Source organism: Mytilus trossulus, chromosome 14 (assembly GCF_036588685.1).
Source record: "Mytilus trossulus isolate FHL-02 chromosome 14, PNRI_Mtr1.1.1.hap1, whole genome shotgun sequence".
Lineage (NCBI taxonomy): Eukaryota > Metazoa > Mollusca > Bivalvia > Mytilida > Mytilidae > Mytilus > Mytilus trossulus.
The window spans coordinates 9954118-9969687 of NC_086386.1; the positions used below are offsets into that span (position 1 = coordinate 9954118).

The 15570-nt window shown below is 31.6% G+C and overlaps 1 protein-coding gene across 1 annotated transcript in view; it reads right to left on the reverse strand.

Annotated features, from left to right (window-relative positions):
• Positions 1-15570, reverse strand: part of LOC134697461 (uncharacterized) — a 141637-nt gene that overhangs the window by 45903 nt on the left and 80164 nt on the right. Inside the window, exons 35-43 of the mRNA XM_063559741.1 lie at positions 15137-15256; positions 12666-12721; positions 11535-11634; positions 11211-11292; positions 9989-10112; positions 6452-6542; positions 5351-5503; positions 4301-4365; positions 2700-2905 (exon numbers count right to left, since the gene is read on the reverse strand). Of these exons, the coding sequence (XP_063415811.1) occupies positions 2700-2905; positions 4301-4365; positions 5351-5503; positions 6452-6542; positions 9989-10112; positions 11211-11292; positions 11535-11634; positions 12666-12721; positions 15137-15256 (997 nt within the window). The remainder of the gene's footprint in view (positions 1-2699; positions 2906-4300; positions 4366-5350; positions 5504-6451; positions 6543-9988; positions 10113-11210; positions 11293-11534; positions 11635-12665; positions 12722-15136; positions 15257-15570) is intronic.

Below are 15570 nucleotides of genomic sequence, written 5' to 3' on the forward strand. Positions count from 1 at the left end.
ATTTCAAAAACCTTAATGCTCTTGATGAGCAGGATGATAACAATATTGTATTACCTAATAATATTACTGATTATAATATTGAATTAAATTGAGATATTACTGAAGACGAAGTATTATATGCTGTCAAATCATTGAAAAATGATAAAGCATGTGGTGGTGATCTTATATTGAATGAATATTTGAAATATGGTACAGTAAAAATGATGCCTGTTTTTGTAAGAATATTTAATATTGTATTTCATAGTGGTGTTATACCTGATAGTTGGTCAGAAGGTTATATATGTCCAATTTTTAAGAATAAAGGTAATCCAAATGATGTGGATAATTATCGTGGTATTACTATTTTAAGTTGTTATGGTAATATATTTACTTGCATTTTGAATAATAGGCTTCATACATATTTAGAAAATTCTGGTTTATTGTGTGAAGAACAAGCAGGGTTCAGAAAAGGTTATAGTACGACAGATTCATAGTTTTAATTTGAAATGCTTGATTGATTTATACTTACATAGAGGTAGGAAATTGTATTGTGTATTTGTTAACTATCGAAAAGCTTTTCACTCTGTCAGAAGAGTATATTTATGGCAAAAACTGTTAAAATGTACCATTGATGGCAAAATGTTGAAGATTATAAACAGTATGTATAACAATGCAAGTGTGTGAGACAAGGCAACTCTTGTTCAAACTTTTTTAAATCCAATGTTGGTGTACGCCAAGGGGAAAATCTATCTCCTGTATTGTTTGCCATTTTCTTAAATGACTTGGCTGAATTTATGTCACATTCATATAATGGTTTAGTTGATATGAGTATTGCAGAACATGTTCTTGATACTGATGAAGTCGCTGTATATTTTCGTTTATATTTGTTATTGTATGCAGATGATACTGTAATTTTAGCTGAATCGCCAGCAGAGTTACAAGCCTCATTAAATGCCATGTATTTATATTGTCAAACTTGGAAAATGCAAGTTAACATATCTAAGACAAAAGTTGTAAAATTTTCAAGATCTAGACTTAACACAGATAATATGAACTTTAAATATAGTGGTGAAAGCCTCAATATTGTTACAAATTTTCAATACCTTGGTATTATATTTTCATGTAAGGGTAATTTTAATGACGCCAAAGCACATCTTGTACAACAGGCAAGAAAAGCCATGTTTATAGTCTTAAGAAAGGCTAGGAAGTTGAATTTATCAATTGATATCCAATTAAAGCTATTTCATACAATGGTTGTACCTATTTTGTTATATGGTGCAGAAGTGTGGGGATTTGAAAATTGTAATATTATAGAAAACTTGCAGAAGTGTGGGGATTTGAAAATTGTAATATTATAGAAAACTTGCATATGCAATTTTGTAAAATAGTTTTGAAGGTTAAAAAAAAGTACTGCTCATTGTATGATTTATGGAGAATTGGGTAGAATACCATTACATATTCTTATTAAAGCTAGAATGGTTGGTTTCTGGCAACGTATCATGTGTGGTAGAAGAAAAAAAAAATCATATACACTGTATTCTATATTGTATCAGCTTAGTAAAAGGTGTATCTACCAATCTAAATGGCTGTTAGAAATTAAAAATACTTTATATGAATGTGGATTTAATTAGATGTGGGATAATCAAATATTTGCTAAATCTGATAATATTAGTAAGAATGTCAAGAAATGTTTAAGTGATAAATTTATGTTGAACTGGAGTAATAATGTTATGAATTCTGCAAAATGTCTTAATTACATAATATACAAGTCTGATTTTTGTTTTGAGAAATATTTATCCGTGTTACCATCTGATCTAAGAATGTATTTATGTAAATTCCGTTGCCTTAGTAATAAATTGCCCATTGAAACGGGCAGATTTTTAAATATTGATAGATCTGAAAGACATTGTAATCTTTGTAATGCTAATGAACTTGGTTTCATTACTTATTCAAATGTACCATTTTCAATAATGTTAGAGCTAAATTTTTATCATTAAATATATGTAAAAACCCAAATGTTTTAAAATTTAAAGAATTGATGAATACATCAGATTTATTTACACTTACTGGAATAGCAAAATTTTGCAAAAGTGATATTAAAACCTTTTAATACATGTGCTAAATCATGTTACTATAATTTGTACTTCCTGTCAAATATCTGTATTAATTATTTAACCTATTATTGCACCTTTGTTAACTATGTTGTTCTAATGTAAATATGTTCACACTTTTATTGTTTGTTAAAAAATGTTGTACTAAAATACCCCATGTGGGGGCTTTAGTGAAATAAAATGTCTTGTGTCTTATGTCTTATGTCAAAGTAAATATTTTGTCAACATTTTATGAAAATTAAACAAGCCAAATTAATTTTTGTCAATGTGTTTGGCACCAGCTTAATCTACACCTCAATAATCTGAATTTATTATATTGAATTCAAAGAATGGAAAGAATGTGCTCTTGAAATTATTACTGTAAATTCAGAAATTATAGCGAAGTTTTTATTATGGCGAAAAATGCGGCAGTGTTATTATTGCAATAATTTAAACTTGCATTTTGAATTCGTTTAAATGAATTAAACAGGATTTTTCAAAACATCGCAAAAAGTAATATTGCATTTTAGTCTTAAATGACAAAATTGCAATAATAAATGCACACAATAATTTCGGAATTTGCAGTAATAAGTTTCTCCTTAACCTAGTGTGGACAACACAAAATCTTACATGAAAGAAGTTGTATTTTCATTTCCTCCTTATTCCCTTTCCTTTCTATCTCTTTCCAATCTGCATCTTCTATCCCACAATCCATTGTTCCAACACAAATCTTCTCATTTCCTGTGTAAACTTTACCAGGTGAAGTGTACTCAAAACAATATCCACCACCATCATAGATTTCAGATATCACAGCATCTGCAAACTGATCTCCAGAACTATGAAAAAATATACAAATGTTCTGCTTAGATAATTGTATAAAATAAAAGAATGTAATTGGAAAACTTCTTTATCTTTGACTGTTTACCTTTACCATGATAACAACATGGTGCTGGATCAAAATGAAAATTAAATGAAAAAAATTGTCAAAATAGGTGCAACTTAAGTTCCTCATGTTATACATTGTGGTTGAGGATAATATATATAGGAAGCAGTTCAACTTAGAAATGTTTATGTTTTTGTACATATCTATCAAAAGCTGACTTGTGACTGTGTAACACATGTACATCAACATTACTCAACTATTTTAGTGTTTGTATAATAATAATGTATGTGTACATTTTATAATGAGCATAACATACTGCTGTGAGTACTCTCAGATCAGTTCTTAGTGTCTTTTTTGTTGTTTATGATGAGGAATTGATATCTACCTTGCCTCATTTGTGTTTGATGTTTTTCTTTGTTGTATCTATTTAATGAGTTAATAGATATAAGAAGATGTGGTGTGAGTGCCAATGAGACAACTCTCCATCCAATAAATAATTTTAAAAAGTAAATCATTATAAGCCTTTTTCAACTAATTTTAATAGGTGTTTTTATGTTTTGCTGTTATACCACAGTCTCAGGTTAAGGAGGCAGGTTGAGCACTTACAAACATAGTTTACCCACCACTTCTTTGTATGCTTGTCCCACGTCAGGAGCCTACAATTTACTGGTTCTTGTTGGTTATGTCTCATATTTGTTTTTATTTTTAAATTGTTTAGTTATAAATAAGACCATTAGCTTTCTCATATGAATTGTTTAATTTTTTCCATCTCAATTCATGCAATTTATGTTTAGTTGGTTTTTTTCATTTATAACCATTTGAGAACTCAAGTTGCAGTTAAAAATAATATAATATGGTATGATTGCATAATGAAACAACTATCCACCAGTTTCAGAATGATAAAAATGATAGCATTCTTCCCCGTTTAGAACCCTTTACAAAATCCACTTCAATATCAACCATCATTAAAATAAATACAATCCACTTAAATGTACCTTGTAATAGCAAAACATTGTTAAGTCTAAAAGGCTGGGTTGCAATATTTGTGACTTATCAATTTAGAATGTTTACAACATACTTATAAATACATGAAAGTTCCAAAGAAGCTAAAATTGTGAGAAAAAATGTTTTTTTGAAATTTAATACCCAACTTCTTATAACTGCTCATTGTAAATCACAGACGAATGAATTCCTGTCCTAGACATGCTATCTACTATGCCAAGAATGTTTGAACTAAAATTTCACCAGTTAATAATAGTAGCTTAATTGTGCTGGACAAATGATTGATGTAATTTTAGAATACGCAATAAGACATATTGTTTACAGCATTATATATCTACTACCTTACCTGTCAATATCCAACTTCACAACAACTTTCATTCCTTTTTGCAATTTTGGTGGATATAGGAAAGACTATAAAATAAATAATCAATATAACTATATATACAACAAATATATTTTTATAAATAGATAAATAAAGGCACATTATGATCAGGCTGATATTTAAAAATTCATCCCAATGAAATTGACATATCATTAAATTTTGGTTTTATTACCCACCAGAAGCCCATACAACCATACTTTTATACCCCATTTAACAATTATTGATATCTCAGGGTTCAATTACTATACATGTATATGTAAAGAAAGGAAAATATATCAAGCTTAATCATATAGCATATAAGGTCAAGAAATTAAGATGAAATATGTTACAAAAGTGAGCTGATTAAATCATAGGTATCTGAAACTGATCGAATTCAGATAATGTTAACAGGTAAAGTAATCATTAACGCATCAGATCCTTGTCAAATCTATCTATCTTTCCATGAAATAGCATTATCTTACTATTTTTAGGTGTATCTTTTTACATTATATTTATATGTATAATTGATATTCAAAATAGTTCTATTTAAAAGGTATGGTATCCCTATCACAAAAGGAAGATACTGGATAAAAATGCAACAATCATGTCTCTGAGAAATAATTAACAACTCATGAATGACTAATATGACTATATATACATATTGAAATTGTTACCATACTATTATTTTCAAAAGTCAAACAGTCAGGAGCCTGTAATTCAGTGGTTGTTGTTTGTTTATGTGTTACATATTTGTTTTTCATTCAATTTTTTACATAAATGAGGCCGTTGGTTTTCTCGCTTGAATTGTTTTACATTGTCTTATCGGGGCCTTTTATAGCTGACTATATGCGGTATGGGCTTTGCTCATTGTTGAAGGTCGTACGGTGACCTATAATTGTTAATGTTTGTGTCATTTTGGTCTTTTGTGGATAGTTGTCTCATTGGCAATCATACCACATCTTCTTTTTTATAGTACATTGCAAAATGTGAAGAAATAGGATTTTTTTTATGAAATAGAAACTAAAAATTACTTACTGGACATTTTGGTCTTTTAATAATGTAATCAGGTTTTGTCTTGTCTAGATCAATCAAATCTAGGATATATCTTCCTCTCTTAAGTAGGTAGGAGTCAACCAAAATACAGTTCTTAAATACTTCCAGCTTATACCCATCTTGTTTTCCTGGACTCTAAAATAGAACATAAATTTGGGGATCAATGAAATATCTTATAGATAATTATGCTGTGTGACCCATACAAAATACAATGTATCTTTTTAACAGAGAGTATATTTTTTTGCTTTGTAATTTGCTTCTTTTTTGTAATTTGCATCTTTTAAGATAAAAACAAACTAGATTTGAAAATATGATTTTCATTTTCTCCATTTACTTTGAATGTAAATATTAATAAAAGCTGACGTTGTTTTGTTGCATTTATTAAAATTTATAATATTATGTCCTACATTGAATATACTGTTGGCACTTCCTTGAGACATACTTGTAAAATATTTTCCAAATTTGTTTCTTAATCCCTGATGGTATTTGAATTTTTATGTAAAATTTTACTACTGCACATGTGGATTCATTAATATCCATTGGATACCAATTTTATGGATTATATGGGTACAGGTTAACCATGATTTGAATGTTCAAGGAGTTATGAATTTTCCATTGCCTTGTATGTAGACATTTTCAAAACCATGAGATTGATTATCAATGAAAGTGTCAGTTTTCCTCAATTCAAGAAAATTTGTACCCACGAAAACAAATGAATCCACAGGATGAACTGCATTGTTATAATTTCCATATAACAAATACTGTTTAAACTTAAAACCTAAACAATATTGATTGATTGATGATTGATTGTTAAATATCAAGTGGCAATTATGTCATGCATATTCATGATGAGAAACCATTACCAATAATTTTAAAAGAGTCAAACTCATAGTTTAATCAACACACACTTCACTTCAGTGGTGAACTCACATGCTCTAGAAAGGGAAACAGGTTAGGAAGGGAAAACAAAAATAAAGATATGTAATTTTTCAAACAAATGATTTTCAATTCAAATTCAGTTTTGTGTTTATTGCATAATTTCTATTGTTTAAACAATGACTTGGTTAACAGAATAAATCTTACAGTGTCATCCCCTGATGTTGATCCTAAATCTTGAAATTTTGGCAAAGTTTCTACATCCCCTAAAGCAGTGTCTTTTATCAGTAATCCTAACCTAAAATGAAGAATAATTTCCATGGTAAATACAAAAGGAGATGATTGTTATATGTCAATGAGACCACAATTTAAGGAAACAAACAACCTTTTAGCCAATTGTAATTGTTTTCAAATGACTATATAAATTATTGCTAACATACTTTCTTAAAGTTTGACTAATTCTGTAAAATCATCTCAAAATGTATTTTTTTCTGAAATGAAAACTAATAATAAAGAACATGATAGTTTACATACAGCATCATGTAGCAGCCCTAGTGTGTTGTCTGTTATCTATTACATATCAATGTTACCATCCCTATACTCAATACAATAACATGAGTGTATAAGTACTACTTACACTAGCAATATCAGGTACCAGGTTTAGTATCTGTTATCTATTAAAGATCAATGATAACACCTTTCTAATCTATACAATAACATGAGTGTAAAAGCTACTGACACTAGCAATATCAGGTACCAGGTGTAGTGTCTGTTATCTATTACATATCAATGTTAACATCCCTATAATCTATACAATAACATGAGTGTATAAGAACTACTGACACTAGCAGTATCAGGTACCAGGTGTAGTGTCTGTTATCTACTACACATCAATGTTAACATCTCTATAATCTATAACTTTTGGTTATATTTATAATTTAGATTCAGTGGAGCACGATTGCGCAGTTAATTAATTCTATTGATGTGCCATTTGTATGCAAGAGTGACATTCCGTTGTATTATGTGCCAATTCGAAAAAGTTATGTGAGTATTCTCTCCCCTTAACAGGTTAATTATTTTACAATTAAGTTTACTTTTCTGATATAATTTTGAATAATTACAAAATGTATCCATTCAATATATTTCAGTTTTTGTTATTGGTGTATCAAAAACATTGATGTACGAATATAATTTCATAAATTTGAAACTTTTAAAATGATTACATACCAATATAAAGAACCGTCCATCATTTTTGAAAAAGACTATGAACGAAAGTTGAATAAATTATCTTCTCTTGATGATGGATTGATTGGCAAATAAACCAGCGTTATCAAATGGTAATCACAGAAAGGGACTGGTGAGCAATTTTTAATTGTAGCTTATTCAACCTTAAAATAATTTTCCACTATAAACAAATGTTACTTTATTCAAATATAAGGACTTAGTTAGCTAAATCTACAAATTTTATTAAGATATTATGATTTTTTATTGCAATAGATTAATATGCTATCTGTTATCTATTACACAATGTTAACATCTCTATAATCTATACAATAACGTATTTGTATAAGTACTACTGACACTAGCAATATCAGGCACCAGGTGAAGTGTCTGTTATCTATTACACACCAAGGTTAACATCTCTATAATCTATACAATAACATGAGTGTATAAGTACTACTGACACTAGCAATATCAGGCACCAAGTAGTGTCTGTTATCTATTACACACCAAGGTTAACATCTCTATAATCTATACAATAACATGAGTGTATAAGTACTACTGACACTAGCAATATCAGGTACCAGGTGTAGTGTCTGTTATTTATTACACACCAAGGTTAACATCACTATAATCTATACAATAACCTTAATGTATCAGTACTACTGACACTAGCAGTATCAGGTAGTAGGTGTTGTGTCTGTTATCTACTACACCTCAATGTTAACATCCCTATACTCAATACAATAACCTGAGTGTATCAGTACTACTGACACTAGCAGTATCAGGTACCAGGTGTAGTGTCTGTTATCTATGACAGATCAATGTTAACATCTCTATAATCTATACAATAACATGAGTGTACAAGTACTACTTACACTAGCAATATCAGTTTCCAGGTGTAGTGTCTGTTATCTATTACACATCAATGTTAACATCCCTATAATCTATACAATAACCTGAGTGATCAGTACTACTGACACTAGCAGTATCAGGTACCAGGTGTAGTGTCTGTTATATACTACACATCAATGTTAACATCTCTATAATCTATACAATAACATGAGTGTATCAGTTCTACTGGCACTAGCAGTATCAGGTACCAGGTGTTGTGTCTGTTATCTACTACACATCAATGTTAACATCTCTATAATCTATACAATTACCTGAGTGAATCAGTTCTACTGACACTAGCAGTATCAGTTACCAGGTGTTGTGTCTGTTATCTATTACACATCAATGTTAACATCTCTATAATCTATACAATAACCTGAGTGTATCAGTACTACTGACACTAGCAGTATCATTTACCAGTTGTAGTGTCTGTTATATGTTACTTATCAATGTTAACATCTCTATAACCTATACAATAACCTGAGTGTATCAGTACTTCTGACACTAGCAGTATCAGGTAGTAGGTGTTGTGTCTGTTATCTACTACACATCAATGTTAACATCTCTATAATCTATACAATAACCTGAGTGTATCAGTTCTACTGACACTAGCAGTATCAGTTACCAGGTGTTGTGTCTGTTATCTATTACACATCAATTTTAACATCTCTATAATCTATACAATAACCTGAGTGTATCAGTACTACTGACACTAGCAGTATCAGTTACCAGGTGTAGTGTCTGTTATATGTTACTTATCAATGTTAACATCTCTATAACCTATACAATAACCTGAGTGTATCAGTACTTCTGACACTAGCAGTATCAGGTAGTAGGTGTTGTGTCTGTTATCTATAGCTACTACACATCAATGTTAACATCTCTATAATCCATACAATAACCTGTGTGTATCAGTACTTCTGACACTAGCAGTATCAGGTACCAGGTGTAGTGTCTGTTATCTACTACACATCAATGTTAACATCTCTATAATCTATACAATTACCTGAGTGAATCAGTTCTACTGACACTAGCAGTATCAGGTACCAGGTGTAGTGTCTGTTATTTAGTACACATCAATGTTAACATCTCTATAATCTATACAATAACCTGAGTGTATCAGTACTTCTGACACTAGCAGTATCAGGTAGTAGGTGTTGTGTCTGTTATCTGCTACACATCAATGTTAACATCTCTATAATCTATACAATAACCTGAGTGTATCAGTACTTCTGACACTAGCAGTATCAGGTACCAGGTGTAGTGTCTGTTATCTATGACAAATCAATGTTAACATCTCTATAATCTATACAATAACCTGAGTGTATAAGTACTACTGACACAGCAGTATCAGGTACCAGGTGTAGTGTCTGTTATCTATGACAAATCAATGTTAACATCTCTATAATCTATACAATAACCTGAGTGTATCAGTACTACTGACACTAGCAGTATCAGGTAGTAGGTGTTGTGTCTGTTATCTATTACACATCAATGTTAACATCTCTATAATCTATACAATAACCTGAGTGTATAAGTACTTCTGACACTAGCAGTATCAGGTAGTAGGTGTTGTGTCTGTTATCTATTACACATCAATGTTAACATCTCTATAATCTATACAATTACCTGTGTGTATATGTACTACTAGAACTAGCAGCATCAAACAGCTGTAGTATTTGGTCTGTTGTGTATTCTTTAACCTGCTCTATAGCTATCCACTGAATAGTTACAGCATCCTCCTTTATGATAGCTGAAATATGTTATCAAACTATTTCTGAATTTTTTGTAGTTATTATTATAAGGTTTACATTGTTAGTACATTATGCATAACTTTAAAAGAAAGCTTTTTAATATCAAATAGAAAATTTGTGGTTCAGAGAAATACCTTAGCATTCTTTTTTAATATTACAAAATATATATATATGAGTCATATCCATAGAGAACTTTTTATATTCAAGCCCCAAAATAGCAAAAATGGACAATAATTATACTGTATAATGATAAGCTATCTATAGCGAATACAATACTGCTATCTTTCAAACAAGAATTATATTCTTTCCTCAATATTATACATTTACATCTTCATCAATTGAAAGTCATAAAAAAATCCCAAAGTATTCACATATACAGGACATATCAATTTGTAATAAAACAAGAATGTGTCCATAGTACACAGATGTCCCACTAGCACTATCATTTTCTATGTTGACCCTGAAATTGGGATAAAAACTATAATTTGGCTTAAAAATTAGAAAGATCATATCATAGAGAACATGTGTACTAATTAAGTTTCAAGTTGATTGGACTTCAACTTTATCAAAAACTACCATATCAAAAACTTTAGCCTGAAGTGGGACAGACGGATGAAAGTATACATAAAAATATATGTTGAACTTTGACAGCTTATTGTATCACCACTATGTAATATTCATAGATTATTTTTGTTAAAGATGTATATGATGGAGTTTAACAGTGTAAACAGGCTATAGATACAGTCGATGAACTACATAAAGACCACTCTGTCATCATGACCACTTTAGTTTTTTGAAAGAAGAATGTGTCTATAGTAAACACATGCCTCACTTGCACTTTTATTTCTATGTTCAGTTGACCAAGAAATTGGGTCGCAACTCTTATTTGGAATTAAAATTAGTAAGATCATATCATAGGGAACATGTGTGCTAAGTTTCAAATTGATGATACTTCAACCTAAACCTACCTTGACCAAAAACAATACCATGAACAGCAGAACAAACAGACAGACAAACCAAAGGAGGCACAGACTGAAAAACACCATGTCTATAGATTGGGCATAAAAACTTACATGTCTTTGGGCATAAAAACTTACATGTCTTAGTTAAAAACAATGTGTTAGCATCATTTGGTGAGATGGATCCTAGTGGGTTCTTGACTAACGATTCTGGAGTGATCTGAAATGAGAAACCAGTGTTGCATACTAATGTTTCAGCCTTGAGCCCCATGCAGCTATTAATTTTTCATTATTTTTTTATATTATAGAAATAAAGAAATAGATACCTGTGTAAAAGTTTGTAATTCTATACTTCATATTCAATGAATGCTTTAAAAAGGCTAGATGGTGTATATAGTATTAGACATTAAGGAAGGATATTATAACTGTTTACCATGAGAACTTTAGCAGGGACATATATACCTTATATCCAATGAGTACTTTAGTAGGATTGTGAAGAAGCATCCAGCCACATTGGTTGGCTGTATAACCTTTCTTTGTCAGACTAACATTTCTTGCTGGGCTGTAAACATATCAGAGTATTAATTCTCATTCAACTCTATTTCATACTATACAATAAAACAATTATAACTCTCCATCCAAGTCACAATTTGTAAAATAAAAACCATAATTTCAAGTAGAGATTTTTATTCTCGAAATCTTAAATTTTATATTATATTCATATAAACAATATGATCATTCAAATATTCCTTCTTTCAACTGCTATAAGAATTTTTAAACTGAAATTTTGGATTATTTTTTATGAAATATCTTATTGAAGTAAACAAAGATAGAAGACTATACAATATTTTTTTCATTTTCCTTCAGTTTTCTTTATACTAGATTAAAACAAAAATCTAATAGATAAACCTTAATAAACAACTTATAATACAAATTACAATAATTGTATTTTGTTTTATTCATTTCCTGTGCAAACTTACATAAACAAAAAAAGTGTCCTATAATAACATGAACAATGAATTTGAATTTGAATTTTTGTGTTTCAACGCCACTTTTAGGCAGCACATTAAGGCTTTTCATGGCAGCTAGTTTTTATTAGTGGAGGAAGCCACAGTGCCCTGATAAACCCACAGACCTTTGATAGGAAACTGACATGAACAATGTAAAATGTATATGATGTCACATGCCTGATGCCATCACCCTGTACTTCAAGGATTCTATTTTTTGTATACTTTGATGTGAAGACATTGAACTTATTGGAAAAACTCGCCCACCAATAAAAGTTACAGATTACTTAGGTGTTGCTGTCAATTAAAAGGTATATAATAAACAAAGTGTGATACAAAAATTACCAATGAAATTGTATCCATCAAATTGATTTGACACTATAAATTCAGAAATTATCGCATGCATTTATTATTGCTATTTTGTCATTTAAGAGTAAAATGCAAATTAATATTTGCGATATTGAGAAATAACCTGTTTAATGCATAAAAAAAATTTCACAAATGTCAGTTTAAATAATGGTGTTTACAACAACTGTGGCTTTTTTCGCATTAATTTCTGAAATAACAATATATAAACAAAAATTACCTTATCCACAAATTTCCATATTTATAAGTTTTAAATGATGCAGGTTTAGGTGGTATCTGTAAAATATAAATACAAAATTATAAATCACTATTTCAAATAAAAGGAGATAAAGAAACCACCCAAAGGTTTTACAACATTTATTGATTCATTGGTGTTAAACACCACTTTTAGCTATATTGTGCTATTTTATGGTGGTCACTTTTTATTGTTGGATGAATCCCCAGTGTCCAGATAGAACCACCTAACTAAAGTAGGAAAACTGGCACATGTTAACGCATTTGAAAACTTTATAATATGTTTGTAGGAATTTAACTGACACAAAAATACAAAGTTCTCAAATGAACAAAAACACTTATAGACTTTTTATTACAAACATTGCCAAGGTGTCAGTAACATACACATTTTGTACAAAAAACATATGTCCAATGATAGGAACAGTCAGTTGGTATTGGCTGTTAATGATTTTTTTTTTGTAATGGAGTTTTTATCAATAACTTATTCTCTCTCTTTCTTACTCTTTAAAGAAGCTCTGTGTATGAAACTTCTAATCATAAATCATCTATAAACAAAGTATGAAGCATCCAGGTTTTCCACTAATGTAAAACTTTTAAGAAGTTAGTTAATGATGCTGTTGCCAGAAAGCTATCCCTACATGTATGTCAATGCCACACAAAAAACCTGATATATGGCAGTTTCTACTCTATATTCTAACTAACCCTGTCCATGCCTACACAAACAATCAGGTAATCTACTTACATCATCAGGATCAGGGGTCCAGGGATCTTTCTCCAACAGTTTCTACTCTATATTCTAACTAACCCTGTCCATGCCTAAACAAACAATCAGGTAATCTACTTACATCATCAGGATCAGGGGTCCAGGGATCTTTCTCCAACAGTTAATACTTACATCATCAGGATCAGGGGTCAAGGGGTCTTTCTCCAACAGTTTAGACTCTATATACCAACTAAACCTGTCCATGCCTACCCAAACAATCCAGTATTCTACTTACATCATCAGGATCAGGGGTCCAGGGATCTCTCTCCAACAGTTTAGACTTACATCATCAGGATCAGGGGTCCAGGGATCTTTCTCCAACAGTTAATACTTACATCATCAGGATCAGGGGTCCAGGGATCTTTCTCCAACAGTTTAGACTAACATCATCTGGTTCAGGGGTCCAGGGATCTTTCTCCAACAGTTAATACTTACATCATCAGGATCAGGGGTCCAGGGATCTTTCTCCAACAGTTAATACTTACATCATCAGGATCAGGGGTCCAGGGATCTTTCTCCAACAGTTTAGACTAACATCATCAGGATCAGGGGTCCAGGGATCTTTCTCCAACAGTTAATACTTACATCATCAGGATATGGGCTACTGGGATCTTTCTCCAACAGTTTGTACTCACATCATCAGGATCAGGGTTCCAGGGATCTTTCTCCAACAGTTTATACTAACATTATCAGGATCAGGGGTCCAGGGATCTTTCTCCAACAGTTAATACTTACATCATCAGGATCAGGGGTCCAGGGATCTTTATCCAACAGTTAATACTTACATCATCAGGATCAGGGGTCTAGGGATCTTTCTCCAACAGTTTATACTAACATAATCAGGATCAGGGGTCCAGGGATCTTTCTCCAACAGTTAATACTTACATTATCAGGATCAGGGGTCCAGGAATCTTTCTCCAACAGTTTCTACTCTATATTCTAACTAACCCTGTCCATGCCTACACAAACAATCAGGTAATCTACTTACATCATCAGGATCAGGGGTCCAGGGATCTTTCTCCAACAGTTTCTACTTTATATTCTAACTAACCCTGTCCATGCCTACACAAACAATCAGGTAATCTACTTACATCATCAGGATCAGGGGTCCAGGGATCTTTCTCCAACAGTTAATACTTACATCATCAGGATCAGGGGTCCAGGGATCTTTCTCCAACAGTTTAGACTCTATATACCAACTAAACCTGTCCATGCCTACCCAAACAATCCCGTATTCTACTTACATCATCAGGATCAGGGGTCCAGGGATCTTTCTCCAACAGTTTAGACTTACATCATCAGGATCAGGGGTCCAGGGATCTTTCTCCAACAGTTAATACTTACATCATCAGGATCAGGGGTCCAGGGATCTTTCTCCAACAGTTAATACTTACATCATCAGGATCAGGGGTCCAGGGATCTTTCTCCAACAGTTTAGACTAACATCATCAGGATCAGGGGTCCAGGGATCTTTCTCCAACAGTTAATACTTACATCATCAGGATCAGGGGTCCAGGGATCTTTCTCCAACAGTTTAGACTAACATCATCAGGATCGGGGGTCCAGGGATCTTTCTCCAACAGTTTATACTTACATCATCAGGATCAGGGGTCCAGGGATCTTTCTCCAACAGTTTATACTTACATCATCAGGATCAGAGGTCCAGGGATCTTTCTCCAACAGTTAATACTTACATCATCAGGATCAGGGGTCCAGGGATCTTTCTCCAACAGTTTAACACATTCTCCAACAGAATGCATACCAATCATTGGCCAGTATCCTCCTCTTGGGATATTGATTTTTATTTGTTTCACCTTAAACAATAAGATAAGATGTATCAATTATATTTCAAAAATACTTTGATGATAATAAGAAATCAGTGACCTGATATTGCTTCTCTTTATTTTTATATTGACCCTAATTGGTGATAGGAATCTGCTGACTAATGTAAATAATTCTTAGATATGATCTCTGATGATTGATTGTTGTTTGCTTTATTTCCAGTGGCAAAATATTTGTTGCATGTTCAGAAAGAAAAATAGTTAACACTTCATACAGTAGATCTGGGTTCATAGGGATGAAGGGCAGGATATGGACTGCCACTGAAAAATTAGGGTATGATGGATAG